The 20,319-nt window shown below is 35.8% G+C and overlaps 1 protein-coding gene across 3 annotated transcripts in view; it reads left to right on the forward strand.

The window, feature by feature from the left end:
• MGAM (maltase-glucoamylase) overlaps positions 1-19,093 on the forward strand; it is a 185,146-nt gene extending 166,053 nt beyond the window's left edge. For 2 of the 3 annotated variants that reach the window (XM_058531697.1, XM_058531671.1), the window contains 6 exons: positions 255-311; positions 724-848; positions 2,148-2,236; positions 10,131-10,180; positions 13,487-13,660; positions 14,971-19,093. In XM_058531697.1, coding sequence (XP_058387680.1) covers positions 255-311; positions 724-848; positions 2,148-2,236; positions 10,131-10,180; positions 13,487-13,660; positions 14,971-17,463 — 2,988 coding nt within the window. In that variant the 3' untranslated portion in view covers positions 17,464-19,093. The remainder of the gene's footprint in view (positions 1-254; positions 312-723; positions 849-2,147; positions 2,237-10,130; positions 10,181-13,486; positions 13,661-14,970) is intronic. The other variant, XM_058531678.1, reaches the window with a different exon arrangement.
• Positions 19,094-20,319: the final 1,226 nt, after the last annotated feature.

Raw genomic sequence — 20,319 nt, forward strand, 5'->3', positions numbered from 1 at the left:
GGTGTGGTTCCCTGACCAGGAAACGAACCCACTAGACCAGCAGACCTGGCTTTATATAATTTACCTTTTTTAAAAAATTTATTTTTCTGTGTGCTCGAAGAAGAATTTCCCAGGATCTTTCTCAATAAAACCTCTGAAACTCTTAAAATCATTAATAAAATTCCCATTTTTATCTTAATTCTATAGAAAGAATTTTAAAAATTAAAATTAAATTATTGGAATATTTATAATGATATGTGGATTTTATGTTTCAGAGCACTTTTGAGATCCGTGCTTATTTTCCCAGAGCCCGTTGGTACGACTATAGCACGGTAAGAACCAACATACTTTGTGAGGAACCAGACTGGTCCATGCAGGTTAGCCAGGTGACTGGAGCTTTCTCTTGACTTCCAGGCACATATTTTCTAAGGCAATAATTTTCAACTTTTTGGCCACACAAGGTTTGCTTAAATAAAAGTATTCATAAAAGCATAAATAGGTAAAATCTTAGACCCATGTCATGTTGACTCCTCCGCCACCCCCACTTTCTCTAGGGAATACGGAGAAAAGACTAGATTTTCAGAGTTTTTAGCAAAGCTGAAAATTAAAGATTTTCTCCTCAGATTTGTAATATTTTGCTGACTTTCAGACACACTTCCTTGGAAAGGAAGGACTTGTAATAAAGTATGCGTTCATTTCATCTATTTTTTGGTCATCATTTCTTGCCTATATTCTCCCTTCAAGGAATCTGGCAATGCATCGACAGGTGAATGGAAAACCCTGCAGGCTCCCCTTGACCACATCAACCTTCACATCAGAGGAGGCTACATCCTGCCTTGGCAAGAGCCTGCAATGAACACTTATTACAGGTAGGATGAGAGGTGGAATTTGAAGGCCACTTTGCCATAAAGAGGCAGCCTTACAGGTCGCTGCCCGCCTCGACCAGGGCTCTGTGGATAAATAAACCAAATTACAGACAGTTTCATTGATTTGATTCTGTGAGTGCCTTCTGAGTGGGATCTGGGGGAGGATGAGTTTATGAAGTCAGTCTTGGGGGGATCTTCTATTTGTAGGTCTGTGTCAAAGATCCGGGGCAAAAATTTCCCTGAGGGCAGCAGCGTGTACCTCTTACACTACTAAAAAAAATTGGGGGACCCAGCCCATGGCTGAGTGGGTAAAGTTCCACGTGCTCTGCTTCGGCGCCCTGGGTTTGTAGGCTCGGATCCCAGGTGCGGACTTACACCACGCACCAGCATGCTGTGGAGGTGTCCCACATACAAAAAAGTAGTGGGGGATTGGCAATGGATCTTAGCTCAGGGTGAATCTGCCTCAGAAAAAGAAAATTAGGAATATTAATGAACTCTTTGATTGGTGATGGCTACCCAAGGATTTAGTGCTCATTCCCAGGTCTACTTTGGGCAATCCAAGGAGAGATTCTTTATATGTGTATATACACATACATAAACATTACATTAAGAAGAACATGCTATATCAAGAGAGACACACGTAAAAAGAACAATAACAACTCAAAAGGAGAGACGTTAACTTTCAGCCTTGTGGTGTAGAGCATGGTTTCATATGAAAGACAGCTTTGAGTTGAGTCTTGAATAATAAATAGAATTTGAATATGTGAAGACAAGGGAAAGAGAAATTCTGGGAGAATTAAAGAACTAAAGGTGAAAAATGAGTTGGATTTGGGGAATAGTAAACCATTCAGTTTAACTGGAGAGGGATACAATAAATAATTATAAAATTCAGGCAGGTTAGGATCAGGTCATGGAGGGCTGTGAATGCCAGGATAAGTATGTTGCATTTTATTGTGTATCAATCTGGAAACTACTAAAGAGTGTTGTTGCTGTTTTTTAAATTGGATCTTCTTCCTAAAGAAGGAGCTTCTTATACTACTTATAATATGTATATAAGTACCCTATGTGTATTTGATTTTTGAAGGTTGAAGTTATACCAAATGTTTCATTCAATTTTAAATGCTTTATTCTATTAGCTTTTAAGTATCTCACATTTTGTCTCATTTTACCTGTTCTAAAACCTTATGTGCATTTTTAATGCATTACCTTTTTTTTTTCTGGATGAGTAATATTTTCAACAGAAGCTGTCCTTCATTCTTACAACCTACAATCTAGAGAAAAATAACTCTTTTTTTTTCATAGTCGACAAAATTTTATGGGATTGATTGTTGCTTTGGATGACAATGGGAAAGCCGAAGGTGAGATGTTCTGGGATGATGGACAAAGCATTGGTGAGTATGAACTTTCCAGGGTCCCCACACAGATTCAGAAAAACTATCCCATAGAGGTTCAGGATATAATTGGCATGAACTGAAAACCTATCTCTATTTCTGCTACTATTAATAAAGCAATGATGTTGGGAGAATTTTTGTGACTTTTGCCTGTTCATTTATATTACACTGTAATTGTTATAGAACAGTATATGGTCCCCAGCATGGTAGTTTCAGCAACTTGATGTTGTGGATTCAGCCAGCAGTGATTTATTTCTATGTAACTGTCTCGCTCTGATAAGAGTGTGGGTGCAAATATCAGGCCAACCATTCATTCTCAGTGGTTCATAGACCTGGCTCTATTATTTGGGCCAGCCATCTCTAAGCATGCACCCTTTCCCTCCTAAGTAGACCCACTCAGGAGACAAATTAGAGCTTAAAAAATTTCTTGGTGTCTCAGAAATTGGGAATTAAATATTGTCAAAAGGATACTTATGTCAATGAAATATTACTGCATATGCTTTCTTTCCGCATCTAGGGATATAATCTTGCTAGATAATTGGTGTTTGTTACTTTAATAAGAACATCCTCTTCCTCAGATATTTCTATAAAAATACTGACACATTGTTACCAAGCAACACCCATTTTCCAATACTTATTACTGTGGACCAGAACATTCTAATCTTGTAACATGTCACGGTTATTGAAATTGTAGCTTATTTTTCACTAGTAATATTTCTAAAGGGTTCCTTCTTTTAGTATTCTTTATTATGAGGGTAAATATATTCTCAATAAGGAAAATATTTTAAAGACAGAAAATTAGAAAAAAAGCATAACCACTTTTAGTATGTTTGCTCTATTGCCTTTTGCTTTCATATTACTTAAGAGAATGCTTAATTTTTTATATTGCTGAGAAACATACTGCATATTTAATTTGAGAATCCTTTTTTTTGCACTTAATGACAGAAATGTGTCTAGATGTTATTAACATCTTATAAAGCATTATGATTACCATATTCCACTGAGAAGCTTTCCCATCATGTTTCTAACTTTCTATAATTACTCTCTATACAGGATATAGGATACTTTCAGTTTTTATTGTTGTAAACAATATCTTTGAGTATTAACCTTTGTTCTATTTCAGATTATTTCCATAAGGTAGATTCCTAGAAGTAAAATTATTGTTTTTTAATCAACTCGATTGAGATGTATTTACATAAATAAAATGTATCCATTTTAAGTATACTGTTCTATAAGTTTTGACAAATGTATACAGTTGTATAGCCACCACTACCATCAAGATATAAAACATTTTTGGGGCCGGCCCGGTGGCATAGTGGTTAAGTGCGCGGCACTCCGTTGCTGGCGGCCCTGGTTCGGATCCCCGGCGTACACTGACGCACTGCTTGTCATGCTCTGGTGGCGTCCCACATAAAAAGTGGAGGAAGATGGGCATGGATGTTAGCTCAGGGCCGGTCTTCCTCAGCAAAAAGAGGAGGATTGGCATGGATGTTAGCTCAGGGCTGATCTTCCTCACACACACAAAAAAGATATAAAATACTTTCGTAACCCCAAAAGTTCCACTTTTACTTATTTTCAGTGAATTGCCCCCCTCGACACCTCCACTCCCATTTCCAGGCCCTGCTAACCACTGACCTGCTTTCTGTCACTACAGAGTAGATTTGTCTTTTCTAGGTTTTATGTAAATAGAATCATATAGAGTGTACTCTTTTTGTGTTTATCTTCTTTCATTTAGCAGAATTTTTTTTTTAGTAATTTTATTTATTTATTTTTTCCCCCAAAGCCCCAGTAGATAGTTGTATGTCATAGCTGCACATCCTTCTAGTTTCGGTATATGGGACATCGCCTCAGCATGGCCGGAGAAGCAGTGCATCTGTGCGCGCCCGGGATCCGAACCTGGACTGCCAGCAGGGGAGCGCACGCACTTAACCACTAAGCCATGGGGCCGGCCCTAGCAGAATTTTTTTTTAATTCACTTATATTGTTGCATGTAAAAATAGTTAATTACTTTTGACTCCTGGATTACATTCTGTTAAGTGGGTATACCACAATTTGTTTATCCATTTACTTGTTGATGAATATTTAATTATTTTCATATTTTTTACCATATGCATAAATCTGCCATGATTATTTGAGTATAAGTCATTTTGTGATCATATGTTTTCATTTCTCTTGGGTAAAAACCTGGAAATGGAATTGCTAGGCTGGGTCATATGATAAATACATGTTTCATCATCGTTGAAGAAAATGCCATGTCATTAACATAACAAAAGACACCTTGATTGCTCTCATCATTTAGGAAATTCCAAGGGTTTTAGGAACTCTGTGCCAGAAATGAGGATGAAGACCAAATATATATTTCTTATCATAAATCATAGCATCACATGGCTTCATCACACCCAAGGTTACAGAGATTTTCTCTTCTATTTTTGGAAGTTTTACAGTTTTAGCTTTTACACTTAGGACCATCACCTATTTTGTATTAAATTTTGTATGTATGTAATGGTCAAAGTTCATTTTTTCCCCATATATTGATCCAATTGATCCAGCACCACTTTCTTAAAAGCAGAACCTTTTTTCTTGTTGTATTATCTTGACACTTTTATTAGCTATCAGTAGGTCATATGCGGCTGAGAATCTATTTTTGGATTATTTGTTTTGTTCCTTGATCTATACGTTTATCTCTATGACAATACCATATCATCTTGACTGATGTAGCTTCAAAATTGCTTTGGCTATTCTAACTCCTTTGAATTTCATATAGATTTTTAAAATCAGCTTGTCATTATTTAACAAAAAAACTTGCTAGAATTTTGATGGGAATTGTATTGATTCTGTAGATCAATTTTAGGACATTTATCTATCTGTATCTATTTATCATCATCTTCAATTACCTAGGTCTTCTTTAATTACTCTTAGCAATATTTTGTAATTTTCAGTGCTTGGGTCTTGCACATATTTTGTTAAATGTATCCTAAGTATTTCTAAGTTTTTGATGATATTTCATATGGTACCTTAAATTTCTTTTCTCAGCGTATGGATAATACATTATAACCCTATATTCATTAAATATAGTATACGAGAGATACTTTTCAAATGATTTGGTTGCTCGTTTATAGGTAGAAGCTGGCCAAAGGGAGGGATATGAAGGAATTAGATTACTTCTATTTTCAAAGTTCAAATCAGTCTTTGAACTTAAATAAAAATGAAGCTAATAAGTCAACTCCATGGAGAGGCATGTGACATGTTGGAACTCAATAGATCTGGATTCAAATACCATTTCAGTCATTTACTAGTTGTACATCTTTTGGAAAGTTGCTTTACATCTCTTTGCCTGCATTTTCTCGTCTTTAACATCTACAAGATACTACTTATCATGTAGATTATTTTCATGCAGATAAAATGATTTAATGTATAGAGATGGATACACACATGGATGCTGAATAAAACATATCATTAATATGCAAGATAAATAAAACTCCATTATAAGCTTTTAAGATTAGATATTTTACATTTAAATTAGTGTAGTTAATATGACAACGAAAAGTCCAGAAGTCAGAGAAAGGAGATTAACCAGCCACTCAAATCAGGTTTTAAGGGAGTGGCAGGACTTGAACCTTATAAGAGCATAATATGCCACAATGCCAATTTTTAAATTTAAGAACTGTATTTATTAATGGGCTAGAATGTTGCCATCTATTGGGACATACATATTTCTCCTTAAATTAAGTCCATGTGAAACATGACATTTTAATCAAGAGTTTGTTCAGTGAGCAAGAAATTACAGCCAAAGGAGTTGGTAGCCATGATGAGACATGTAACACTGTATTGCTACAGTGACACGTTTGCTAAGGTGACTGCAGACTGTTTGCATTGTCAGATCATGCCAAGTGTATAGTTGCATGATTAGGCAGGAAGTAATTCCATTATCCTGGTATGGAACATGGGTGATAAAGCCAGTCTATAGAATGATGAGAGATAATGAAATTAGTTTTGCACACTTTGGGTTTGGGATGCCTGTGGAATCTCCTGGTGGAGATGGACAGTACAGAGTTTGGAAATATGGATGTGATGATTGAAAGACTGATGAGGAGCAAAGTGGTAAACCTGGGAGTATTATGACAAATAGAAATCATACAATGGATTTAAAGATTAATCAGTTAGAAATTTTTTTTGAAAAATACATTTTTACAAAAAAGGAAATGCCTTTTTTTAGTTCTTGGGCTTGACTTTAACTTTTTTTTTGTAACAACTTTGTTGAGATATAATTCACAAACCATGAATGCATCCATTTAAAGTGTACAATTCAATGGTTTTAGTTTATTCACTGTGTTGTGCAACCACTACACAGTAAATTTTAGAACCATTTCTTCACCCCGAAAATAAGTCCTATACCTTTTAGATATCACCCTTCAATTGCTTCCTCCTCCCTCATTCTCTCCAGCCCTGGGAAATGTAACCCTAGGCATCTACTAATCTACTTTCTGTCACTATACATCTGTGTATGCTGGACACATATAAATAGAATCATGTGGAGTCATATAAATGGAATAAATGTGGCTTTTATGACTGGCTTCTTTTATTTAGCATAATGTTTTTGAAGTTCAACCATGTCATAGCATGTATCTGTACTTCATTCCTTTTATATGGCTGAATAATATTCCATTGTATGGATATACCACTTTTATATATCTATTCATCAGTTGATGGATGTTTGGGTTGTTTCTAGTTTTTCACTATTATGAACAATGCTGCTATGAATATCTGTGTACAAGTTTTTGTATAAACGTATTTTTTCAATTCTCTTGGGTATATACCTAAGAGTGGAATTTCTGGGTTATACGGTAACTCTGTATTTAACGTTTTGGAGGACTTCCAAATTCTTTTACAAAGAGGCCACACCATTGTACATTCTACCGGCAGTATATGAGGGGTCCGGTTTCTCCACATCCTTGTCAAAGCTTGTTATTATCTGTCTTTTTTAGGGTAGTCATCCTAGTGGGTATGAAGTAAAATCTCACTGTGGTTTCAATTGATTTGCATTTCTCTGATAACTAATGACATTGAGCATCTTTTCATGTACTTACTGGCCATTTATATATCTTCTTTAGAGAAATGTCTATTTATATCCTGGGTCAATTTTTAAATTAGGTTGTCTTTTTATTATTGAATTGTAAGTGTTTTTTTATATATTCTAGATACAAGTCCCTTATCAGATATAGATTTGCAAATATTTTCTTCCATTCAGTGCGTTGCCTTTTCATATTATTAATAGAGTCTATTTGAAGCACAAAAGTTTTTCATTTTGATGAAGTCAAATTTATCTTTTTTCTTTCATTGCTTGTGCTTTTTGTGTTATACTAAAAAACCATTGCCAAATCTAAGGTCGCAAAGATTTACCCTTGTTTTCTTCTAAGAGTTTCATAGTTTAAGCTCTTACATTTAGGTCTTTGATCTATTTTGTGTTCATTTTTGCATTTGGTGTGAGGTAGGGGTCCAACTATATCCTTTTGCATGTGGATATCTAGTTGTCTCAGCACAATTTATGAAAAGACTCTTCTTTCAGCATTTAATTGTTTTGGCATCCTTATTGAAAATCAATTAACTTTAAATGTGAAAGTGTGTGTATAATAGAATTGTGGACACATAAATAAACCTTCACATTATGTATATACATATGTAATAGTAATATATTAAATTGTTCGATGAGGAAGAGATTACAGCCAAAGGAGTTGGTGGCCATCATGAGATATGCATATATTTAATATATATTTATATATTCATTTTTATGCCAGTACTACACTGTCTTGATTACAGTTGCTTTGAAGTAAGTTTTGAAATCAGAAAGCAAGAGTCCTCTAACTTTCTTCTTTTTTTTCAAGAAAATACTTTTTCTAAAGCAGGTTTTCTCAATCTTGATAGTATTGACATTTTAGGCTAGACAATACTTTATTGGTGGTGGTGGGTGGGCTGTTGATTATAAGATGTTTAGCAGCACCCCTGCCCTCTACTCACTAGATGCCAAAAGCACTCCTCTCAATCCCAAGATATAACAATAAAATGTGTCTCTACATATGGCAAAATATTTCACCCTGCAAAATCACTGCTGGTTCAGAACCAATATTTCAAGAGAATCTAGAGTCCTTTTACACAACATGACCTAGCTAGGGCTAGATGATTATTATCATAGTGGGTAAATAACACCACAGTTAGTGTGTAAAATTGGCCCCCTATGAGCAATATATTTCAAAAATTTAAGGGAAAAAACAATTTTCTATAAAATTTTAGGTTCTTACAATAAATATATTTTAGTTCAAAGCTTAAAAATCAATAGTCTCTAAAAATTTTAAACATTTTACACTTTTAACTTTCATAGAGAAGCTCTTTGCCCTTTTTCACCAAACAGACTTAGAAATTCAAATTTAAAATACCAAGGTACAGTGTAAGTATAGATTTAATTTAAATTTTCTGTTAACATGTTTGTGACTATTTGTTAACCTTTTCCTTACTTATATAACGAGATTTAATAGCTAGTTCAAGGATAATCTTAAATCATCTATATTAACAGAATTCCATTCTTTAAGGATTCTTTATTAAAACTGCTAAAAGAGGCTATAGTGTTTGCTTAGGTTACGTTTTCTAGCCAAGGCTAAATTTGAAAACATGGATTTTATAGTTGTTTGTTTCCATAAGAGTGGAGGTAATTTAGAAAACAAAGAAGAGCATTAAGAGAGGATGTGTTGGAATTTTGGTAAGAGATGGAATGTTGACAAGGGCCAAGAATAGAACATGAAATGAAACTGACTTTTAATAGGAGTTATAAAAGCCACACGAAGAGAATGAGTTAAGTAGACATCAACCAAGGAGTATTTCAGGGAGGAGATGTGTGGGCACAAAGGTCTAAAATTACTGAACCTCATGAAGAGACATTTAGACGTAATTTACTATGTTGCTGGTGACTTTGAAAGGATCAGATTCAGCAAAAAAAGGAAACACAGGAACTGAAGTGTAGGAAAGGTAGGATTGAATTATGAATTGAGTACACAGGCATAACAAGCAAAGGCCACCTTTTTTGAGACATACGGCACTAAAAAGGAGATATGATGGTAGCTTGATATAGAGATAATCAAGTAAAGGATTTGTCGGAATGGAGTGCTCTGAGCATAATTGGAGCCTAGAGGAGCAGAAAGGGTATGGGGAAGAATTGATGAAGTAAGTCGTGTAGAGACAGGAGGGCCTGGAATCTAGAGCACTGTGAAAGGATGAGCCAAGAGTAAGGAAAGAAGAATAATGAAGATGAAGATGATGATGACTTTGTTGATGGTAATGAATAACAAATTTTGAGCACGTATTCTATACAAGCAACATTTTAAGTATCTTATTGCCATGAGCTGGGTACTATTGTTGTCTCTGTTTTATAGATGATAAAATGTTCAGTAACTTGCCTGAGTTTGCACAACTACTAAGTACAAGAGCAGAAATTTGAATCCATGTCGGTCTGACTTGAGAGCCTGAATTCCTAGCCGCTCTCTTCTGTTTTGAGTCTTCATCATCACAGCCACGTGAACTCTCATGGCTACGTGCTTGCTGTTTTGGCACAGAAAAAACCAATCAGTAGCCTCCATATTTCTTCACCTATGGTATCTACTCTTAATTCAACCCAGATTCTCTTGTTTTTGCAACCTCATGACCCTCACCTCAAAGCACCTTCTTCCATATGCACACAACCTGGGGCAAAATATTCCCTCAGCTACTATCTTTAATGCACCTCAGACTTCATGATTATCCTGATCGGTAATTGTGATCCCACTGAAATATTTTCTGACTGTATGAAAGATTATCTGCTACAGTTGAAGCAATGAGTAGTTGCTTATTTTTTTTTTCTTGCTTGCAGATACCTATGAAAATGGAAACTATTTCTTGGCAAACTTTACAGCAGCTCAGGTAAGACTATTTTAATGAGTTTTATAAATCCTTTCCCAGTTGGCTACAGATTAAACATCATCTGTTAACTGTGTAAATATAATACCCCACATCTTAATAGGAGGACCTTCCTGCTCTTATGTTTATAAATCAGGTCTGTTGACATGAAAATAACGAAGAAATAGTCCTTATTTTGGCAATTATCCAGTATACCATCACTCTATAAAAAGAAACTTGTTATTCATATAATGCTGGGGGGAAAAAATGAGTCCTTAAATGTATAACATGTTTTCCAGGGATGAGATAGCATTTTCTGGCTGATGAAATTTTGAGGGATAAATGCTAGTTCAGCTATCTATTGCACAACAATGGTGCATAACAAATAACCTCAAAACTTCAGCAGCATGTAACAATAAATACTTATTTAGCTCATGAGTCTACGGTGTTCAGATGATCTGGGCTGGACTTGGCTGATCTTGGCTGGCTCACATACATCTGCAATCAGTCATGGGACTGTTAGGCTGCTTGGATGATCCTGGGTGTACTCACTCACATATCTGGGAGGTCAGCTGGCTCTTGGGTGATCTAAGATGGCCTTATGGGCAGGTCTGGGCATGACTTTATCATGATTGTGGAAGAAGGCAAAAATAGAGGTGGAAATGCCTGAGCACTTTTAAAATCTCCATTTGTGCATCAAGTTGACTAATATCCCATGAGCAAGGCAAAGTCACATGGCCAAGCCCAGAGACAAAGGTGAGATGGAATGTCCCATTCAGAGAGGGAGGGCATTGCAAAACTTCATGGAAAAGGGTATGGATAGGGAGAGTGAATAATTGGAGACAATGATACAATCAATCTACCAGACATGTTAAATAATTCCATGGATAACATATATAATTCTAATTAGAGTAGGAGAATCATTCTGTGTCAAACGTGGAATTTGCTTTTCTATAATTTTTACCTATTGATTTGAACTAAGGAATAGTATAGCACAAATCTATTGTGTGTTTTCTACAAAACAGTGCTTCAAGTCTTTGAAGATGTTTGTTAAATATCCCCTCTGTCTTTTCTTCTTGGAATTATACATCTCCAGGTTAACTTTACACGTTCTCTGCTTTGTGGTAATATTGGTTTCCAGATCTGATTGCTCCATTTGGACTATAATTAGTCTAGATTTCTCTTAAAACATGATGCCCAGGGTTGAGAGAATATTTTAGAGCTGTGCTATCCAGTATGATAGCCACTAGCCACATGTGGCTATTGAGAACTTGATATGTGACTAGCCTAATTTAAAATATTTGAAAGATTATAAAATATCTCAACAATATTTTTGCATTGAATACATGTTAAAATAATAATTTGGATATATTGGGTTAAATAAAATATATTTTCAAGTCAACTTCTCCTGTTTTTAAAAATGTGGCTTTGAGAAAATTTAAAATTACATATAATGGTTTGCATTACACTTCTGTAGGACAGCATGGACTTCTATTGTAAAGCAGACAACCTCAAAACGTCAATGGCATGTAGCAGTAACACTTATTTAGTTCGTTGCCTATTACCTCTTTGTAGCTAGACTATATTTTCTTACTGTTATTGTCACACATGGGGTTAATTTTTTTAAACACATGTATCAGATGTTTGGCACATATAAATCTCATGATCAACTAAATCCCTCAAATTATTTTCATAGACATGATTATCAGATCATGCTGTCTCCATCCTGCATTTGACTTTTTGAAACTAAAAGCAAGACTTTGTATACTAATTAAATGTGTAAATTCTCTGTTATTAATTTAAGAAAAGTTGAGTTTAAGACTACATTTTTTTTCTCTCAAAATTTTGTTTTTTATTGAAGCTGTTGATCTAGAAGTCTTGGATTTTAGTTTTATTTCTACTGCTAACTAGTTATTCAACCTAGGGAAGACACTTCCCCGTTTTATCTGTTTCTTTATTATAAAACATTAGATTTCCCTTAAATAGCTTCTAACTCTAAAATTCCATTCTTCTGTTATTCCAAAGTAGTGATAAATGGATTCTTATTTCTATGTGATATTGGATGGAATTTTTCCTAGGGATCAGTAGCTTGAAATGAAAGAAAGTTTCCAAGTTTCCCTGGGGTAATTATTATCAATGCTGTGCTGGCTGGCATGGGGTTATGGGGGTGTGGGGGCTGATTTGTAGCACATGCTAATTTCTGTGGTGTAAGGAGTCTCATCATTTTAGCCAATTTCAAGCTACCAACTAGCTTGCAAAGTTCTAGGCAATTTAACAACAGGTTCTCCCAAATCAATAAGAAGTAGCTCCAGCACATTTACTTCAAGTTCTGTTCCTTTTTCTTCATTTTCCCTTGATTCTATTTTCCCAATCAGTCACTAAAGATTTGTTAATTCTCCACAATGCCAGTTGAACATATTTCTTTTTCTTTCTACTTTTGCCACCAGAGTCGAGGAGTTTATAGCTTCATTCTACTGCAAGTATCTCCTTGATTTATTGTATAAAATCTTCATCGTCTTACTTTTCACACTTAACCAGTCTCCTTTCCGTTTTCTCAGCACCAGCAGCAGTAGCCCTTGCATTCAACGAGCGTGGCTTTGTTCAGTGCGTCCCTGCCTCCCGTTCTCTTTCCCATTCATTTCATTTTATAAATGCTATCCATCCTTCCAGGCCTTCTGAAGTTCCATGTCCTTCTTAAGTCCTTTCTTGACTACCCTATCCCAATAGTGATTTTTCCTTTCTATTAACACTCATAACAAACATTCACTATGATTTTCATTTGGGCCTTAATCATGTACTGCCTCATGACTTATCTCACATTATTTTAACTCTTATATTGATATTTAAACAGTTCATGATTTAGATAATTCCTATATTTATTTCAAACTGTCCTTAGTTTAGGTACTGTTTGCCATAATTCTTTCTTCATGCTGTGTTAACTCATACAGTACCATTCACATAGGCCCATCATGATTCCAACCACGTCTACCATGGTTACATGGTCTTGAACTACTCACTTCATCTCCCAGAGCCTCAGTTTCCTCACCTATAAAACAGAGATAATGCTGCTTTCTTTTAAAAATCATTGTAAGAGTTACTAATAATATAGGTAAAATAACTTTCATAATACTGATACATAAGCATATTTTTGGCATCATCAAATTTATTGTAGCAGGTACTCAGGAATTACATCTTCATGAAGTATTTAATTAAGAATAAAAACAGCAAACCAGTACAACAGTAATTTGAGGTTTCTTAACATTTTAATGTGGAACACAGTCTATCAACAGATGTATTATGTATTTTTTTCTCTTTATACATTCTCTATAGAACATATTGCAAATTCAGATTATACACAATATGTATTTGAGTGACTTGAATCCACTGAAAGTTGGATATATTCGAATCTGGGGGATAAACTCTATGTTTGTGACACAAGTCACTTTCACCTATGACAACCAGCAGTTCGTGGAGACAAATTTCCAGAGTGACCCTTACAATCAGGTATGTCTCAAATGAATGTTATCATTTCATAAGTTAGTTTTATTATTCTGAAAAATTATCCCCACTATTATTGTTATTGTTATATTTACTTATATTAGAAAGGTTACAGATATGTGCAATAGGTATGTTCTTGAACAGTTGTTGAATCATATCGTAAAATGCATATTAGCAGTCTTCCCAGTGTAGTCCAGGGATCAATGATCAATGATCTGATGAAATCCTTTCCATGTGTTTCCCAAAGAAATTGTACTATATGTCAAGGTTGGTCTCCCAGGCTAGCATAACAAAACTTTACTTCTGTGGCAGAGGCTAAAACAGGGAATGATCCCCTGAAATTGTTGGAGACTTTTCCCCTCTTTCCTGAAATTGCTCATATCCCTGGTCAAATTGATAGATCTTAGAGGTTGGTGAAAATTGGCAGTAAACTTCGGCAATCATTAAAATGAATATGTCCCACCTGTGGTGTGAGAAAAATCATTTGGTTAACAAAACAGAGTGACGTAATTAGCAGACTCTAGTAGACCCTCTAGTAGGAGAGCCAATTATTTAATTAATTGGAAGACAAATTATCAATGAGGTATCAAGAGTAACTACAAAGGGAAAAGTATCCCACTTTAGAACACCAGACCTATCATAAATGTGGATCCTGTGACGCATAGGGGGTGGTTTAGAAAAGTAAAAATAGGTGAGTATAGTTCCTGTTTTCTAAAAGGTAAGAAGAGTGCCTTGCTGGTATTTGGATTTTGGAAAATGACCCTCTGAACACTCAGATTATAGTTTCTTCTAGTTCTGTACTTCAAAGCAGTTTCCCTGGACTATTGAGTTCAAAACCACCCTTTACAGTAATTACTTTCAGTTAAGACTAATGCAGAAAATGTCTGAACACCGCCTTTTGAGAAGCTTTGTAGTGTATCAGATGTCTATTATGAGCCAGGCGCTATACTAGGTGTGGGGACGGTGAAAACATGAAACCAGCCTGCCCTCTGCAAGGTTTAAATCGAGCGGCAAAGCCAAGAGATTTTTATAAACATTGTTTTTAATCAAAGCTGCAAATACTTGTGAGTATTACGGTTCTGACAAAATGAAGTGGAAAGAAAGAGATTTCCAGCACAGGGATTATGCAAACAGCACAGCCTTCCACATTTATCTGTCTGGAATCAGTGTGACCTGAAAAGGAAACTTCATATCCTTCTATTACTCTCTGGGAAAAGAATGAATACAGCATTTTTTGTTAAACTGTAATTTGAGGTATGACTTAAATGTGATGTTTAAGTTCTAAAATACCAATTTTCTCTCTTCTTTTCTGGCAGACACTAACTATTCAATTGACTGACAAGGATATCAGCTTGGAAAAGTTAACTGAAGTTACTTGGATTTATGGTGGTCCTATCGTTTCTACTACACCCATGACAAGTACCTTCCCAATGAGTTCTCTACATCCTTCTGCATCTATTACTAAGGCTACCACTTCTGAGGTTACTATCACTAGTTCTGCTAGTACAAGTACTACTACTGCTAGGACTACTGCTACTCTTCCTATCACAGCCACCCCTTTCCCAACAAGTGCTATTGAATTTACAAGTAGTACTACTGTTCCCAATACCAGTATGCCTTCCCCTACAAATACTTCTACTGCTAATACTGGTGCTACTCTTCCTATCACAACCACTCCTATTCCAACAAGTGCTACTGAAGTTACAACTAGTACTACTGTTTACAATACCACTATGCCTTCCCCTACAAATACTTCTACTGCTATCACTAGTGTTAGTCTTCCTATCACAACCACTCCTTTCTCAACAAGTGCTATTGAAGTGACAAATGGTATTACTATTCCTATTACCACTACTCTTCCCCTCAAAAATACTGATGCTACTAGCATTAATTACAATTCCAATCACATTCCAATTACAACAACTCCTTTTCCTGCAAATACTAGTGCTGATATTACTAGCAATAGTTTTCCTGTTATGACTACTTTCTCTGAAAGTACTCATGCTGTGAACACTACTGTTGCTATGGTGACCACTTCTCCTACAGGTACTAATGTTGCCAGCACTAGTAATGATGCTCCTATTACAAACTCTCCTTCCCTTACAATGTCTAGTGGTAATAGTACTAGTAATACTGTTTCTGTCGTGACCACTTCTTTCCAAACTCCTCCCACCACTCCTATCCATACTCTTACTTCTACTTCTAACTCTACTACTTCTAGTTTGAACACATTTCCAACTAATAGTACATTTACTACTGATACAGTCACTAATTTTTCTACAGCTTCTAATGCAAACACCACTCTCTTCAACACCACAGATACACAAAGTACCGTAATGATAGATGCCACAGTTGCTACTACCAGCACTACAGATACAACAGTTACTTCCACAGACAAATTCACTGCACATACCAAACCTGCTACAACAGATTTTATAAGCACTTTCTCTCCAGAAGAAATAACTGCTGCCTCCCTTAACACTATTAATACTGAAATATTAACTTCTACAAATCTGGGCGATAGGACCTCTCCCATCATAACAAATTCAATAAATAGCCTCACTACAAACAGTACAATAGCCAGTGCACTTAACTTCACAGATACTACCTTTGCTGTGACAACTGCTACAGAAACCCTAGTGTCTACTCCCCAAGATGTTATTTCCTTTCCCCCTCCCACTGAAGATGTTAAAACTGCCACCACAGACATCACACAGCTCACTACTCCCCGTTCTCCTACTACTACAACACAGGCTTTAAGCCACACAATGTTAATTTCCACAAATTTTTCTAACCCAGCTACCATCAACACTACTACCACAAGTACTACATCCATAACTATGGATTCAGTTCCTACAGATATTTCAGATATTACCACTACAGGAAATACAAACACAACTATAGGCATCACCACAGTTACTATGATTACAAATGCTACTTCTGTAGAAACTACCACTCAAGTCATTCCATCTCTACCTCCTCTACGCACCTCTGGTACCACCACCACAGAAAATGCATCTTCAATGGCACTTACCAGAATCATTACCACTACTTATCCCCCAGATATCCCTACTCATGCTTTAAATACCACATCCATGGGCACTGGAAATACCACTATACCAAGCACCACCAATCCAAACATTACCAATATAACGGGTGTTACTAACATTATAAGCACTCCCACTAGAGATAGCCCAACTACTGTTGATGGTAGCATCACAACTATTCCTATAGTGAATAGTTTTTCTACTACTCCAGACTCCATAATTGCTAGTACTCAAGACTTTGCCACTTCCTCACATATAAACACTACAGATATTGAATCTACTACAAGAGCAACTGGAAATGCCATTACAGCATATACTACCACCATCATTAGAAATATTTTCAGCACAAAAACTACAAACTCAATGACTACTGCTGACACAGTCCTTACAAACACTTACATTCCACGTACCACTCCTGTTTCTTCCACCAACACTATAAACAGTACAAGGAATGAGGTAAATATTACTGATGCAGATAACTTCAACAAAGTTTCAGGTAACGCTACATATGTTTCTATTCCAAATACCACAGCCTCTGACACATCAATGACTGCTCTTCTAGATACAGCATCTGACTATCTGGTAACAACAAATTCTGCAGCTAGTAATTTACCTATTGTTGTAACTAATGCAACCACAGATATTACAAATATTACCATATATGCTGTAAATACTACCACTCCTGATAGAACAACAATAGATGTTTCTGCTACTGCATCTGCTTATATTGCAAATGCCATAAATGCTACTCTAGTCCCATGATTAGTACTCAAGGCAGGATAACTACTATAAATATCTCTTTAAAACAGCTATTACAGATATAGAAAATCAATGAACAGATAATGATTTTAGCTATGCAAGTTTTCACAAATATTAGCACCAGCTTTTATAGAAATGGCTACTCAAAGCACTGTAAACATTACAGACATGTCTAAAGATGCATCCATTACTAACTTTATAGGTGTGATAAAAGAAGCTGTGGAATATATTTTTTTTATTTATAATTCTAAGCCCTGAAGCTCCATCAATTAAAGTGTAGATATTTTATATATCCTTGCTACAGACTTCAAAGATGATTTTGTCATCTCAAATAATACCACATTAGGCTCTGTAAATACTATTGCTTTAGATGTAGTTATTAAAATAACTCAACTTGTTCTTGAGTTACAGGACATAATATTGTAACTGAGAGCGCTGGTGATACCTGGCACTCAAAGGACCACTATAGCAACAGTTATTAATATCATAGTAGACTATTTAACTAGTAATGCTAAAAAGCACACTTTATTTTCCTATAGACTTTTCCAAATACTGTGGCTACCAATATAGTAATTTGCTATTACACATACTGAAAGTATTATTGCTTCTAAAGAGATCTAGCTCTAGCTATAGATATGGAAAATGCTACCGCTGTAGATCTTGTATATACTTTGACTCCAGGAACTGAAATAATTAAATTAGGAATATTTTATGTTACTTTTACTATTATAGAAGATAAAAATATGATTATAGATGTTAAAAACATAACTTCCCAAACTTTGCAACCATTACTTCCATAGGTACTGACACTCTTACTATAGATTTGATAAGTACTTCTGTTTATAGACATTCAAAGTACTTCCAGGAAATTACAATTAATCTTACTTATGAGATAATCTTAGGCCCTGGCTGTTACCAATAATGCCTGGATTCACTTACAATGCTCTAAATCTTCTATAGACCAGAAATCACCCAGGTGGAGATGAGTGTGTAAAGATATGGCATAGGAAAGACAGTCTTTACTCTGGGATCAGAGTTCATAATTTTATTTGCTTTTTCTTTTCTCTCCCAGATCTTCCCTTATTGTATTACTGTCCACATTCTCCTTTAGTGTGCTAGGACTCTCAGTATGTTCTTGGTCTTTCATATTCAAATTCAACATTTATCCTTGATCTATTACTTTCTTAGGTCACCCAGACCTCCATGAATAGACTCGTGGTCATAACCAAATATAGCCAATTGGGTGCTACTCAAGGATTAACCCTAGGATAGTATTCTCAAAATGTAGTTTGGGGACCCATGGGAGGCCCCAAAACTCTCTCTGGGGTCCATAAGGTCAATTCTGTTTTCATACTACTACTGTGTTGTTATTTGCTTTTTTCACTCTCATTAGTCTAGAGTGGCATTTTCCAGAGAGTCTGTGCTGTGTGATGTCACAATAGATGACTGTAGAGTCAGATACAAGAATCTAGCTATCTTCTATTAAGCCAGACATTAAACAGACTTACAAAACATAAAATAATGTCATTCTTTTCACTAATTTCTTTTTGCTCTGGAAAATAGAATTGTTTTTCCATAAAAGTGTATTATTTATGTTAACATGTAGCTGATATATTATTTTTCATGAGTTAAAAAATAAATATTTTACAAAGACTCAATTTTAATTTTTAATGAAGTAAATATTAATAGATATAACCCACCTAAACAAAACACAAAGTCTTCGCTAAATTTGAATGTAAAGGGGTCCTGAGACCAAAAAGTTTGAGGATCATTTTCCTAAGGCAACAACGTCCTAGTTCCACTCTCACGTCCTGGTGAAATACTATACAGTCAGCTTTCAGAATCTGTTACCAATCGTGGATCGAAAGGCCTACAATGGTTGTGCTTGCACTGAACAAGTATAGATTTTTTTTTCCTGTCGTTATTCCCTAAACAGTACAATATAGCAATTATTTACATATCATTTACATTGTTTTAGGTATTATATGAAATCTAGAGATGATTTAAAGTATACGGGAAGATATGCAAATACTATGCCATTTCACAGAAGGGACTTGAGCATTGGTGGATTTTGGTATTCATGCAGGGTTTTGGAACCAACCCCCCCCTGGATACTGAGCGACAACTGTACTGTGAACTACCGCAGCATGTAGGAACTCCAGCATCTGTGGCTTAAGGTTCTTAACTCCACACGAAAGTCTATCACCTACTGTGAACACATTTGCACAGTCTTCTGACCCACCACCACAGCTGTATTATTGTCTGGATGGCTTTATGGTGTTCCACATGAGGGGGCCAGATTCATCAGTTAGTTTCAGTTGCCTTTTGGAATCTGCCCACAAGCTACAGTTCTCTTAACAAAGTTGATAGACCTTATATCTTAACCTTGACCTTCAAACTCAAAACTAAACAAAACTCCTAATTCTAAACTGTACCAGTGGACCTGGTCACAGACTCCCTTATTGGTGTCTTTACTGAGGGATCCCCAGTGCCCCTGTCTTGTTGGCATCACTAACCCTGATATGGGACAAAGTGCTCTGTGTCCCAAGGCACATGGGATCCTGCTGCCAGCCCACCACACCAGGGCAGATTAGTTGGCCAAAGGCTTAGCTTAAAGCGCATGGGAGTTGGAAAACTGAGGATGAATTTGTTCCAAGACTCATAGTTCTGTAGTAACTGAAATTCAATCCCTTTGTATGTACAAATAAACCATAATCGAAAGTACCGAGTTTTAAAAAGGTAAGTGCTCTTGAAAAAAAGAACAACAACAACAAAACAGAAAAAAAGAAAACCTGGACTTACTGAAGACATTTGGAAAAACTTGAGAATTGAAACTTGAGAGTCTATGCACAAGATGTG

This window comes from Diceros bicornis, chromosome 3 (assembly GCF_020826845.1).
Source record: "Diceros bicornis minor isolate mBicDic1 chromosome 3, mDicBic1.mat.cur, whole genome shotgun sequence".
In the NCBI taxonomy this organism is placed as follows: Eukaryota; Metazoa; Chordata; class Mammalia; order Perissodactyla; family Rhinocerotidae; genus Diceros; species Diceros bicornis.